The sequence below is a fragment of the Pezoporus wallicus genome, unplaced genomic scaffold (genome assembly GCF_028554395.1).
Source record: "Pezoporus wallicus isolate ANWC-B61680 ecotype Strahan unplaced genomic scaffold, APGP_CSIRO_Pwel_v1 contig_7178, whole genome shotgun sequence".
NCBI lineage: Eukaryota > Metazoa > Chordata > Aves > Psittaciformes > Psittacidae > Pezoporus > Pezoporus wallicus.
Genome location: NW_026636884.1, coordinates 2,383,561 through 2,398,543, shown reverse-complemented (window position 1 = coordinate 2,398,543; position 14,983 = coordinate 2,383,561). Strand labels below are relative to the sequence as shown.

The window sequence follows — 14,983 nt, the reverse complement described above, 5'->3', positions numbered from 1 at the left end:
ATTAACATTTATGCTTGGTTTTTCTCATCTATGTAAAAGAGGGTGAAAGTTATGGCAGTGGAAGTCCATGTCATAGCAAGGTAATAAAGGTAACTTGCGTAACAAAAACAATCACTATCTCCTTTAATCAGTTGTAAGTGTCACAATTTAGGTGGTTATTTGCAAAGGCTGTGACAACACATGACAGCTCATTGTACCAACCCATACTTATGAATTTAATCATGTCTTAACCCAGCCCCTCTAAACATGGGATGGAGCCAGCTGTACTGTTCAAACAAACAAACAGAATACTCCAATGCATAAACATAAAAATAGAAGGATCATTCTTGGATGGTTGGAAGAGTTTTATCACCAAAATCTAAAGAGCCGTCTGCTCTTTCTTTCTCAAATATTGCAAACATAGAGATTTCTACTTACACTATCTTAATGGGAGCCTAGCTACCTAAACGTGTGCTTTGGTTTCTAATAGAGAATGGTTTTCTAGATCGCAGAAAAGAATGGTTCAACCTTTTACAGAAACCTTGATCAATCAAAAAGTCTTTATCCTACAATTGAGTTGCAGAGTTCCTTACATCTGTAAGAACATGCAGTTCTTATCTATTAGCTAATGATTAAGTCTGTAAATAGACCTACATGTATCACAGTACGATATTAGGTGAAATAGTATATGCTACTCATTAGACATTGAATAATAAAAGAACTGGACTTTACTGTATCAAAGTAAATATACAAGCAGTTTGTTTCAACTTGGCTTTAGTTAGGATAATAAAAAATTAGGTAACTGAGAAACATCAGAAACAAGTGAGATGAGTCAGGGTTTTCCATGAAAAACAGCTTCACTGCAGAATAGCCAATAGAAATAATTTTAACCTTATTTAGATTAAGAGAAAATGGCATTTTAATATCGCACTATCTTATCTAGATAATTTTATTAGTGCTTAAGATAATAAAAGAAGCATCTGGCAGTAGAACAGCATTCCTCTGTCACAGAACGTATGTTCTGCAAATGCAGACTGAACCTTAGTTTTGTGAACTAATGTAAGTTATGAAAGATTTTCTAATCTAGTATATTCTCTTCCTGTTAGTGTTCTTTAAATTACATTTTAATTTGTATCAGTTTGTGCCCATTGCCTTCTGGTCTGTCACTGAGCACCATGGAGAAGGGTCTGGTTCTGTCTTTTTACTGCCCTCCGCTAGGTATTGATACACATTGATAAGATCCTGCCTGCACCTTCTCTTCTCAAGGCTGAACAGCTTTTCCTCAAACAACAGATGCTCAAGTCCCTCAGTTGTCTTTCTAGCGCTTTGCTCGAATCACTCCAGGAAGACCATGTTTGCCTTGACACACCACTCCAGATGTGTCTCATTACTGCTGAGTAGAGGTGCAGGTCCACCTCCCTCAACCTGTTGGCAATACTCTGCTCAATGCAGCCATAGATCCCATTGGCCTCCTTTGCTGCGAGGGCACATGGCTGGCTCATGGGCAACTTGCTCACCAGGTAAGGTCCTTCTCTGCTATCTCCATTCTATGAGCAACCTTCTCATGAGCAGCCTTGCAGCGACATTGGCCAGCTCTATCAGCTCTAAATTCCCACCAGGTTCTATGAAGCAAGAGCTTGAAAATTAGGATTTCCATCAGTGGAAATGGAAGCCAACAGTATTAACTCTCGTGATAAATCTTTCCTGAAATGTTCTTTATCTATTGTATTTAGCACAGTAGAAAAATGCTCCCCAGAAGAAGCTAAAATGCTCAGTAATTGAAAGGAATTAACAATACATGTTGCTACTTCTCCAATCTATACTCTAAAGGTCCAGCAACCTCACTTCTTACTACAACTTTTCAATCGTGATTCTGCAAAATTCACACACACCCAATCCACAGTTCCTGACTAATATTCCCATTTGGGGTTAAATATCTCCTTCAGTTGTTCCTATATTAATTGTTGGGCACTGTGGTCTATATTGCCCTTTAAATTTCAGTCCTTTTTCCCTTTTGATTGCATCACAGCTTCAGATTTCACCTTCCCATAGTCCAAGGGCAGGAATATTTCCGTGATTCTACTACAAATTCCTTTCCAATTATGAGAATCAACTAATATAAAAGTATTCCTCCTATTATTCTCCTTTAATTATAAACTCATATTGTAAATTGCCAAAAACTTCCAGCAACATGAAGGAAACAAAAGAGATGGACTGAGAAAGGGGTGAAGAGAGACGGAGGTAGAAACGAGAAAGAAGACAGGAAAGAGGGAGGAAGGAGCAAGAAACCCTTTCCAGAAAGAGGATTTATTCCTGCTAAGCCAGTGAAGAGAGTTATACATACGCCATTACTAAAGATACAATTTAAATAAAGCATCTACTGGGAAACAGAAATATTATGTCATAGAAGTAAATAAATAGCTCAATGACACTGGAAATAATGGGCCCTGAGTTTCAATGAATGCACATCTACTAGCAGGGACTCTTTTTAACTGCATTATTCTAAGGCCACTGCATAAATGCATCTCTTTTCAAAGAACAGCAAACCTACACAAGATAGAAATACTATCAACAGTTTGTATTATTCTGTTTTGTTTGGTTTTTTTTTTCAGTGAGGTGCAACTTCTCACTGATCCAGGGTTAGTAAAAGTTGAGAACCCTGCACACCAAATATTTTTCAAACTAGCATGTTTCTATGAAAAGTTTTGGGTTTGCTGAGCTCCCTTTCATTCAAAGCAAAATTCTTCACTAGTTGTACATACTGAATTCAAAACAGAACAGTTTTCCAGTATTTCAACCAAAATATCTAGGTTCATTTTTACAGATTATCCAAGTGGCTCCTAAAATAGTATTTTGTATTGGCTCTTGAGAGAACAAGAATTATACAAAAAATCAAGTGGAAGAAAGCAAAATAATTAGATATTTGCATATTTTCTCATTACTAACTCTTCTGATTTTATGAAAATGCTACAGATTATAAGCACATCAACTGACTGCTTATGAAAATGCCAATTATAGACAATATCTGAGTTTGATTTTGGTCCTTTGAATCTCAGGAATGGAATTTAGGATGCCATGAGCTGATGAACATATGCTCCTATTTCATACCACATCTGGTAAGTGGCTTAACAGGTAATACATTCACTAAACGTCCATTTCAATCAAGTTAAAATTAATTCCTCCAAACATAACTAAAGATCCTTGTTATTGCCTCTAAGTAGTTGTAGAAAAAGCACTACAGCTACACTTGCAATAAAGTGTTCTTTTCTAATACCTTGATGGCTTCAGGAAAATTCATAGCTTTATAAAATGTGGAGGCTCTTCTTGAACATGACTCCAGCTGCAAAACCCAGGCATCCTTGAAACTGAAGTATAATGGGTTATTTTGTAACACGACTAATATGTTACCCTTACTCTGAATCTCTGAAGTTATGCAAGACAAGCTGAGTAGTTTGTTAAAGACACAAACCGAAAGAGGTCAGAGGAAACACTTTCACCATGCTGAATCTGCAATTGAGAGTCCTCAGTCAAAAACTCTTCCATGAAAGAATGCACACACATATGGCAGCAGTCCTTCAATGATGGAGAAAGTGTCTCTAATAGTTGGAAATATCTTAGTGTAAAGAACTGTATTTTATCACTTTTCTCTGTAGCTGAGGTGAGATGCATTTGCAACTGCAAGTTTTGGATAATTCATATATGATAACTTCCTTTTCTGTGTTACTTTCTTGAACACAGTGAAAGAAAAAACACCTAGCAGGAAAAATTAAATGTAACTTTTTAACTTAAGACAAGAATTGAAATCTGTTTTAGAGACTTAAAAGATTAATGACCAAATAAAGGTCCAATTAATAAATAAGCAACAATAATAATAATAAAGAGCACAGAATTGTGCACTTCAGTAATTTCTAATAACTAATACTACTTATTGTGGGTTGGCAATAACAGAAGCATTCACGGTAGTAATAAAGGGTTCTCTTTTCATATTTTGAAATAGATCTTTAACTGCATTTTTTAACAGTAAAATTGGTCATTTTATTTGGTAGTAAATATAGTTGTGCATGGCAGTGTCGGAATATATAATGTAAACCTTCTGAATTAATGGAGTTAGGAATTGGAAAGACAAATGTGTGTTTGAATGAGATCAGATTTTTTTAATTTTTTTTTTTTAACAACTCGAGTTGTTTAGACAAAAGGTCAAATGATCCTAGGGAAGAAATAGGGTACTAAGAATCTCTAGAGAACATATAAGAGATTTAAGGACCGCATTTGATATAGCATGCCATGAAGTGCACATGATCTCCAAGTGTTCCCTTTCTAGCTTTTCAATAGTTTTTCCAACAAGTTATCATGCAAATAATTCTTGACAAAGCAAATCTTTAATACTACTCATCTATGACCAAATTTAAAATAATTCTTACTAATCCACTGACAATTATCAGCATTTGTTCAACTTCAGAGCAACTTGAGATTTTGAATTACACTTTTCTACGTGATTTGCAAACAGTAGGTTTCTTGCGATTCTCAGCCTGAATACTTATATTCCTTCAAAGATCTTGCGTTAACTGAGAAGGCTTGCTAGAAGAAATAAAGTATTGCTATTCCAGTTGATCCAGATGCTGGTTTTCCCTGTTTTAGATTTATCAGATGATTTCAAATCACATCTACAGAAACATTCTTTCAATTATGCAACGTTCTTAAATTTAAAACAAATTTCTTACGTGATTTAGTATCCAAGATTTTATTTCTGTTTTCTATTGTTCTTTTCAGCCTGTTTTTATTCCTTTAGGACAATGTATTTTTCTATCATATTTAGGAAGACTGACTTTCTGTATTCAAAAAAAGCCACTATATATTTAGAAAATAATTTCTGCGGTACAGCCAGACAGAAACTTGCCATAAGTGAGACTCCTGAAATGATTCAACAAGGGACTCAAAATTTCTTGAACTTGCTAGCATGAAGTGATTTTGAAACTGTCTGCACTACAAGCTGCTCCCTCTGGTACACTGGTATTTTTTCATCATAGAATTGTTCCATAGAATCATTTTTCATTCCATAGAATAGGAATGGTTTGTGTTGGAAATTACCTTAAAGCTCATCCAGTTTCAACCCCCTGCAGTGGGCAGGGACATCTTCCACTAGACCAGGTTGCTCAAAGCCCTGTCCAGCCTGAGAAAAGAGAACTTCCCACTTCTGCCAAGTTTTTTTGTACCACTACCTTGACAGAACAACAGTATTAGGAAATATAAGAATGCCAGCAAATGCTACACTTTTATTATCTTTGTAAATGCATTTATGATCTTTAAAGCTACGAGGCATTAGTAAGGTGTGCCCTGGATGGACCACAGAAATTTTCACCCTAGAACAGTCCCTGTTTATGGATCCAGAGGTTTTGGAACTCTTACACACCGAGTTTTACTGATTGTCTTGGGAACATATAGTCCTGGCCAACCCCGCGGTAAATGCAAAGCAAAAGCTGTGCATTTCATCATAAGATGTTTTTCCCTTCTGTGCTCCTGACTCCTCTGCCTTCTAGTTGATCAGACACACAACCTTCCTGAGAACCCTGTGCGCTGTTACCAGGCAGCTGCAGCAGCGGGTTCCCAGGGCTTTTGCTTAGATGAGTCCAGCAAAGGAGTTCAGCTCAGTTCCAGGAAGGAAACAGTTAAAGAGCACAGTGTTCCCCAGTGCCCGGGAGGCAGCCTTTGTGTTTAACATTGGCAGAGGCTCGGTTTGGGCTGGAGGTTTGTTTTAATTGGGGGAGGGGGCAGAATAGAGGGGACGCGCTGACTTCTTCAGGCTGTCTCTTTCTTCTACTGATTTAGCGGAGGTGGAGATTCTCAATCCCACCCAGTCCGACGCAGGCAGGAGGATCTGGTAAGACTATCCCAGGAAAAGCCATTCGGAGGAAATTCTCGGCAGCAGCAAAAGCGGCTGCGGCGGCAGCCACAGCATGAGCGGGAGCGGGAGCCGGCCGGCGGCGGCTGCGCGGCAGGGGTGAGTGCGGGGGTCCTGCCCGCGGGGCCGCGGCCCTTCTCGGGGAGAGCCCGGCCCGGAGCCGCGGGGCGCTCCCAGCCCTTCTCCACAACACTTCACGTAACCATTAGATGACGATGGTGCTCATCTGTGTGCCTGAGTGTGACCGGGAGGACAAGAGACAGGGCAGCTTGGGATAGCTATTATTAAACAAAGTTAAATAGTTCCGTAGATCTTGTCAGACGCTCTGCGCAGGCTGCAGGGAGGTAGCACTCGTGTGCCCGTGCACGTTGGGATTGATCTGTGATAGCGGTGCAAGAGGGGAATGGTTTCTTTTGTGGCAGAGGCAGAACCAGGAGGCGATGACCCCGAGAGCAAAGCGCGCTTACCGCCGGAGAAATGTCTTGCCGGCGGTATTCCCCTCGGTGCTTTCGTGCCCTGGTTAAGTTTATTCGTTCCTACTCTCGTCAGATGCTTTGGGGAAGATTAATCACTGTTAACCTTTTAGCTCGTCTTTAATACCTGGAGCAGTTTAACTTCCGATAGTACGGTCTCTTCTCGTGAACCTCGACATGGGAATTTTTCCGGCTCGATGCCCAGGGCGAGTTTTGACCAAAGAAGTTCTGCCCTCTGCTTCTGCAGGGGTGCTGGGGCACAGGCAGAGCTCATGCATGTGGCCTCCACCCGAACGCATCAACCTCACACCCCCCCCAGGTATTCAGATCACATGTGAAGAATACTAGACTGTCTTATTACAAAATGTATTACAGATTCTAGTCTGTTTCTTACAACCAGCAGCTTGCATTTTATGTTCTGTAACAATGCGAGTACTTCTAAAATATGCACAGAGCAATGAAGGACCGTAAGGAATCCATAAGAAAATATCCTCAGAAAGTATTATATTAGAAATTTTCTAGTTTTGCTTCTTATGGAGAAGTTTCTTCCAGGAGAGGGAAGAGATGGTAACTGGTAATTTTGTTCCCAGCTTTGCATGCTGGTTGCATGATTGCTATGCTACCACCATGTTCATATGATATATGTATCAATTTTTTACAAGAAAATGTCGTTAAATAAGGAGGATACTAATACAACCTCTAAAACATAGGGCTGTGGGTTCTTTTCTTAGTTACATCACATTTACTTGGACAAGTATGAACTTGGAAAAGTCATTTAAGTCGTTAGCGATTCAGTTTTTCCATTTGTGAACTGAGAAACCATAGTCATAGTAAATAATAAAAATATTAATGTTTGCCTGAAAAGAGTTACAGTCACATGTGCCTGTTGTTTCTGATATGTTTAGGAACCTGAAGTGAGAGCGCTTAGATCATGCAAACTGTTGCTAACTGCCCTGAGATACTATTGTAACCAGCATTTTATAAACAGGGATTTGCTACTAAACTTAAAATCGAGTGCACAGGAACTCACAGTTGGTCAGATTCTCATCTCAAATACACCAGTATGACAGACTGTAAGCCTGGGTCCCTGGTCTGTGAGGGAGAGCACTCTACATGCCGGACAGGAACACTCAGGTTAACGCTCCATTTGCTGCTCAATGTAGGTATGCGCACACTTCTAGAGACCACACGCAACACGAGAGGGTAATAGTAGTAAATATTTATACTGTGGCTCCCTGCTGAAGTCCTATCAGTAAACTGTCTCCCACATTCTTTCTCTGGTAAATTTCTTGCTATAAACTCCAACTTAATAGCCCCGAAGGGAATGAAACAAGGATTCATTTATTTAAAAGGATCCTGCCAAATCCTTTATGTGAATCCCTAGAAATCAGAGTCATAAATACTTTACTTTCTACTCTTCTCCTGACACCATGGCAGCACTTGGTCTTGTTTTGCAGATACAAGCCATGTAAAATAATCTTTTAAATTAAATTGAGGCTTGAAGGAAATGGACTTGAGTGGCCTCTTCAGGTCCACTGGAGATGTGGTATCTGTATCCCTGTGGCAGGGAGCCAGTTGGTGGTGGTTACACACAGGCTTACTGGACAGAATGCTGTGATGCTTCCTTTCTTACCTGGAAAAGTCATGAGTTGTTGCTTAGAATACTAAACCAAATGGTTTTTATCTGTAAAAGAGCTTAAATGGTTATCATTAGCTTTGTGGTGGCTAGTACTGAATCTGAGTTGCAATGACATCCAGGAACCAAGCGATGCATACGGTTTGAAGGGCTTTTTTCCAGGCCAGAGGTCTACCCTGAGACTATAAAAGTTTTCCTCCTAATATTTAGGGACTTTGGATCTGGTCTAGAATTTGATTTGAAATATACATATTTTCGGTCTTCATTTAAAATCCAGGTAATTGTAAAGTCAGAACAAAATAATACAGACCCTCGTTGTGGCAAATTATCAAAATGCTCAGAGAATTAACAAATTTACTACCTTTAATTATTAACACAGTACTGTTCCTTTACCAAAGGAAAAATAGTAACTTTTAATTTCAGGTAAAATATCATTCAGCAGTCTCCAAGGCCTCTCTTTGCTGGCACACTTTTCCTGCAAGACTGTTGTCCTGGGTTCAGCTTAAACCACAACAACTGTATTTTAAGCCATAACTTTTATTCACCATTTTTCTCCCATTCATATACAAATTCTGTCTCAAATTAACAGGGTTTTGTGGGTTCTAATTTGTATAAACTGTCAATTCTGGAAATTTTTTGTGTGTGCCTTTAGTCAGACTGTTAATGTGGGTAGTCTACATTTCAGAGTAGCTGAGTGGTTATAAACATACATGCTGCAGACTGTATATCCAAATATGCTTCTTAAGTGAGAATCAGGGTGTGCTAGTCTGCCTGTTGTATTGATTCTGTGTTTTTTCTTCTTTTTTGTTTTTGTGTATTGATTCTCTCTGCAGGTGAAGAAGTACCTCACTGAAACACTGAATCCCTGCTGTCTCACCGAATTGCTTTTTTGGGACTTAAGAATGGAAGCCTTGTGTGTAAGAGTTTCTTTGCTGCTGCTGGTTCCAGGATTTGTCCTCGGTGACAGCTCTGACAGATATGCTGCCAATCGGAGTGATTTGGGACACCACCTTTCCACTTTCTCAGGCATCGAATCCAGCATACTCCTCACCACCAGACAGCCCCTGGTGTCCAACCAAACTGTCAAATGCTCCCAGCAGACAAAGATTGCTGAAACTTTTAAATACATAAACACGGTGGTATCTTGTGCTATTTTCATCGTTGGAATGGTTGGGAATGCAACTCTACTGAGGATCATTTACCAGAACAAGTGTATGAGGAATGGCCCGAATGCACTGATAGCCAGTCTGGCTCTAGGAGACCTTATCTATATTGTCATTGATATTCCTATCATTGTGTACAAGGTAGGATACAACATCAGTACATTCTGATTGCAGTTTTCTCACAAGTACACTGTCCTCTGTGGTTACTTCTTTGTCTAAGTAGTGCTCTTTTGTCAATGAATAGTCCACTTAAGGAAAAATACAACTCCTTTCTGTTTTGCAACAAAAACCTTGCTCTCAAGTCTTACCTTCCTTTTAAAGATAATGAAGCTCTTAGCTCTTAACCAAAGCTTGGCCTTGGGCATTTCACGGGAACTCTTCCTTTATTATAGCTACTATAGCTAGCAAAGGAATTTATGGGGGAGGACTTTTTATAAGCTGTTCTCCCCCTTGATGGACATACAGCATTGGACTAGTTGCTATTTTTGGAATATCCTATCCTTACTTTATGTTTTTACAGAAAATACTGTCTAATCTGCAGGCTTCATATTACAATTTTGCAGACAGAGATTATGTCAGTTGAGCATTAAGGTTTTAATTTGATGTTTATTACTAGCAGATGCTCAAAATCACTCCAGTTAGTAAAATCAATTATATCACAGAATATTTTTGAAATATTAAATTTCATCTGACTTTGTCAAAGTATAAAAAGGATCCTCAGCAATTCTTTAATCTGGTGTAAAGTTATCCTGTCCCGGTTTTGTTATTTTCCATTTTAATTAAACAAAGGTATAAAGCATTTCTGATGCAATATATGTTCATTTGCATGACTCCAGGACAGGCTTGAATAAACAGAACTGAGTCCTTTTTTAATATAGCTCACTGAAGTTAATTTAGAAAGAAATTTGTGTGCTTCTATTTGTGATTGTGGATTGTATAGAGGTGCTTAGCTTATGGGATATTATAATTTTTCTTTGTCTTCTCCCTAAATCTTAAGGTGTTTCTGTTAGTAAATAAAACACTAAGTAATATAACGAAAAAGAACCATTCCTCATAATTTTGGCCCTCAAAGATTCTAGAGACTTAACTTTTATTTACATGGGTTTTAAACAAAATATTTTAATGCATAACTTTATCATAACTGCTGTTCCGTGGCTTCAAAATGGATATAAAGTAAAGAAATTATGATCTGAAAAATACTTATTTTGTATCCCTATGACTATTAGGATCATAACTATTGATCTGCGTTATAATACAGGTATTGATAGGACAAGATTATAAAAAATTGAACTCATTAATGGATTAAAAATATGTATATGTGCATACATTAAATTTGTACAGAGGCATGTTATCTGTTGTAAAATGCAGTATCTAGTTCTGATCTTCTAGTATAAATTACAGATAAGTATTTTAACTTTATCTGGTTATATGAATTTGAAACTAGGACAAAGACTGTTAATAATAATGCATGTGATTTAATATAAATCTTAGTTTCTACTTTTCAATATTCCACCTGGAAAATCAGTTTGTTGGTAAGATAGCAGGTATCTGTGGAGTATTTTGGATTAAGAAATTGAGAAAGATTAGCCTCTGATGTGGGATTCACCTGTGTTCCATAGCTGTGTGGATGCCTAAGGTGGCATGAGATCAGGGTTCTGCATGTCTTCATTACTCTTGGCAAACTGGACTTGTAGTTGGACTGCATCTTCCATTATGCATTACAATTTCCTCCCTGGTAAATTACCCTGATGTCTTTATGGATAATTGCTAAGGCAGTGTTCTTAATTCTTGTAGTATTTCTGATAAGAAACTAAGGAAAAGTGGCATGTGCTTTTTTCAGAGCTGAATTTGAGAACGAACAGGTATTTTTATTACACAGTTTTTCCTAGACTTTCAAAAGCTCAGCTGCTTCTTCATAAAGAGGAATGGAAATCTGGAATTAATATTGCCTTTTGGAATTGTCTTTTGACTGTGTTCTGAAGATTCTTTAGAAGTTTAGTTAAAAGTAGCAATATTTTTTACATTCCCTTTATTACTTTGCAGTACATTTTTTCCGTTGTCAGTTCCCATTCGTAAGAAGATAGAATTAAAATCATATTTACAACCATAATTCTATCTTTAGTAATCTTTTGAGTGATTTAACCTCCAATATAAATTATTTTTTTTGTATAAATATATAAATATTTTTGCTGCTAGTGTTCTGATACAGGGAAGCATTTATAAGGGAACTCTAGTACTTCTGATAAGAAATTCTATTATTATTGATAGTCCATTTTTCATATAAAGTATTTAGTAATGTGTCTGCTCACTTTAGGAGTTGATCTTAAAGTTCATTAAATGGCATTCCGGTTTGTATCACTAGAAATCCAAAAATCTGTGGCAGCATTTAGCTTCTCTTTTTGAGTGACATTATGAAGGGTGGCCACTCAAAATATCACAGTTTGAAAGTGGAAGTGATAGTCTTCTAAGGAAATAAATTAAAGTGATTTTATTTTTGTTTAAAAGCTTAAAATTTAAATTATTTTATACACTTAGTTTTGAACTTTAAAGATTCTTCTAGCTTTAGAGTCGGCCTCATATGAAACCATGTATTAGTAGTCTATATCAACAAATGGAGTGAAACACTGAATAGCTTATAGATCAGACCTCCATTTCAGTCTTCTCTGAAATCAGAATTAGAGTAAAAAGAATTCATCTGCATATTAAAATAACCAACGGTACTGTATTAAGATGACCACATTGTTTTAGAACAAAACGTGTAATACTATGTAATTATAATCCTGTATGAGAAATAGGTGTAATCACTTTTCTAAAATATAAGTAAAGAGATATAAAAGACAAGTAGGTAATGTTACTGATATTCAAATGCATTTTACAAATCCTTAGAAAGAAGCAGCTATAAGATTATAGCAATTGAAAATGTAAGGTCCCAGGAGAATTGAGCCCATCACTCTGTTATAAGAAGGATGTGATGCTGGGAAGGGAAAAAAAAAAAAAGAAATTTTGTCATTTATGTCTGCTGAAAATATGTTTGAAGGTGTTTGACATTTTTATTCTTTCTTCACGGTACAGTAGGCTCAAAAATTCCCCCCTTACTTCCTCCAATTACTGTAATTATATAGTGGATTCCCCTTAGCAATTTGTTAAATGGATTGAGATGTGAGTAATATTGTAATATTCACTAGCCTCCTTTGAAGATATTCTCAATGTAAGAAAGCCCCATAACACTTAATTACAGCTATTATATCCACATGTAGTACCAAATCAATATAAAAAATTATTACAAATTGGGTTTTATAGAAAGAGTGAAAGTTATTAATCCACCCTTAATAAACAGAAGTAAGACAATTTCATTTTCAATCACGTGTTTATTGCACTGGACCAAAATACTTTCCTCTTTACTCAAAACATATCCATCTCAGACATTCAAGATGTCAAAGCTTTAAGCCTTCAAATCAGTAAAAATGACTTCTTTGCAGTGAAAAGAAGAATGGGAAATAAAACTTCCATGGTTTATGCTGCTATAGAGGTAGGGTTAAGGCACTAAAGAAAGACAGGTTTCATACCTCCTGTTCTAGTATCAGATAGTGTAACACGTAGCTGAAAGCTGCTGCATCACCTGCATTACCCATCACTGTCACATGTATTTGTGACTAATAAGCAAAGTTTGGATGCAATGCACAAAAATATTTTCAGAGGACTGCTGTATATAAAGAAACTGGGCAGTTTTCTAAGGCTATACAGCAGCAGAATACCTAAGGCTAGACAGCAGCAGAATATCCATAGCACCTCTATTGCCTTAGCAGCACTAAAGCTCTGGAAAGCCCTTAGGGCTGCTGCTGTCACTTTCTAAAGTTTAGCAAAGCAGTAACAAGAACAACAGATGCTCTCTACAGAAAAAAGCTGTCCATAGCTCTTCTCTGAGCTCATGGAGCCAGAAACACGCTAAGCCAAGGCTCCCATCATTGGAATGTCAAAATTTGGTTTTAATTATGTTATTGGGAAGTCCTGAGCTTTAGGTTTTATGGAATTTAGAGAAGAATGTTTGAATGAGGTCTATTGAAAACTGACTTACACGGGATTGACAAATTACATTGCCTTGCATCTTAATATGCCTAAGTCCTTAAACAGTTAGTTTAGAAAGAAGTAGATGAAGCAAATTAGTCTGCTTTTCAACCTATTTCTTTAAATGTAAATAATCAACATTTTCCTTATTATTTTACTGGTGTGTAGTGAAAGACATCTAACCAGAAAAAAAAGTGGTTAATCTCGAACAGCTCAAACAGCTAAAGAAGATAATGTTTTATTTAGTAAACTAAGCCTTTTTGTTAGTAAATTGATACTCATGTTTAGTTGCAACAGCATCTAAATCTGAGTAGCCCACCTAGAGTATTATGAGTCTAAATATAAAAGGTAGCTGGTAGTAAGCAAACATTTTCAGCCATATTATCTTCCATAAAGGAAGACTTAGTGGAGGCATTTCTAGTCATAGATGTTTTTCAACATCAGAGCTGATGTATAAGTGTTAGACTAATCCTTTTCTTTAAATCACAAATTCTGTGGCATATCTCATTATCTTTACTGACAGAATTTAATATTATACGTAAGCAGGGACGATAATTAAACACATTGGGACTGATCCTGTAGGCTAATAGAGCAAGTGACATCCACAGTAGTTATAGTTTTGTGCCAAAGGAATATGAAGCCAAGCCCACATAAGGTTAGGTGTACTTGGAAAAGAAACGCTGCTTTACAAACAAAATTTGTCATATGTGCAGCGTATAGTTCTCAACAAAGTACCAATACCAGGAAATTCTGAGGCTACCAGCTTAACAACTGTGTTCTGGCTTTCACTGAATTCTTTCCAGTGGTTCCAAGAAGCAATGCAGTGATAGCCCAGTGTGATGCAGAAATCCATGTAACTTGCTCAGAATATGCCCTTACTTGGGTGTATGTCTCCATATAGTGATCAGACATGAAATAAATCTAGAGGTAGCATAAGAATTGATTGCTGAGTCTTGAAGACAGAAGTTACACAAAATGGAACAGAGAAGTCCATCAGGAATATGTTCTCTCCTTTACAGAATACAGCTTCCTAGCAGAAAGTGTTTAATGTACATACCAAGGTAGCAGTTAAGGAAGAGGTTTTGTATTCTTGGTCCTAGTTCAAGACCCATTCTGTTTATAACTAATGGCAGTACTTTGGGCGGGTGGAATGTATGTTCCTTTCAATGAACAGGCAGCTCCTCCCTCATCTTCAGTTTAACATCTCATGTCTGCCTTGCTGGTTCTGTGGATATGTAATACTGTACAGTATTTAGAGACTCTATGTTTAACAGAATATTTTAGTATATTCACTCTCTTTATTTTTCAGTCAGCTAAACTCTACAGATAACAAGGGATTGTTTTGACTGGAAATACACAGGGTTTACAGTTCTGCAGTAATTTGTTACCAATCCTGTCACTCTCTTTAGCAACACACAAAAGACAACACAGCTGGAAGAATAATAAAAGCAATATTTTGCCCTGGGATTGAAAAAATTCCTTTCAACAAATCGCCATGCACATAAGCACACCTTGCAGCTCATTTTCCTGAAGAACAGCAGCACAGCTTGAGAAACGGTCTTACCTAAAAGGAGGGCAAGTTAGCCAACACCATGGAACAAAAAAAAAAAAAAAAAAACTAATCCTACTTTGTAAACAGCAAAAATGCCAAAGGGGGGGGATGTCTAGAGTTGTTAGGAATGCTTTACTACTAAGTAGATTTTTGTAATAAATATGTTTTAAGAAAAACGTAAAACTTAGGATTTATTTTTTTACCAGTTAGTTGAGA

The 14,983-nt window shown here is 37.2% G+C and overlaps 1 protein-coding gene across 1 annotated transcript in view; it reads left to right on the top strand.

The window, feature by feature from the left end:
* The first annotated feature begins 5,653 nt into the window (after nt 1–5,653).
* Nucleotides 5,654–14,983, top strand: part of EDNRA (endothelin receptor type A) — a 33,450-nt gene continuing 24,120 nt past the window's right edge. Inside the window, exons 1-2 of the mRNA XM_057402056.1 lie at nt 5,654–5,977; nt 8,821–9,291. Of these exons, the coding sequence (XP_057258039.1) occupies nt 8,890–9,291 (402 nt within the window). The 5' untranslated portion in view covers nt 5,654–5,977; nt 8,821–8,889. The remainder of the gene's footprint in view (nt 5,978–8,820; nt 9,292–14,983) is intronic.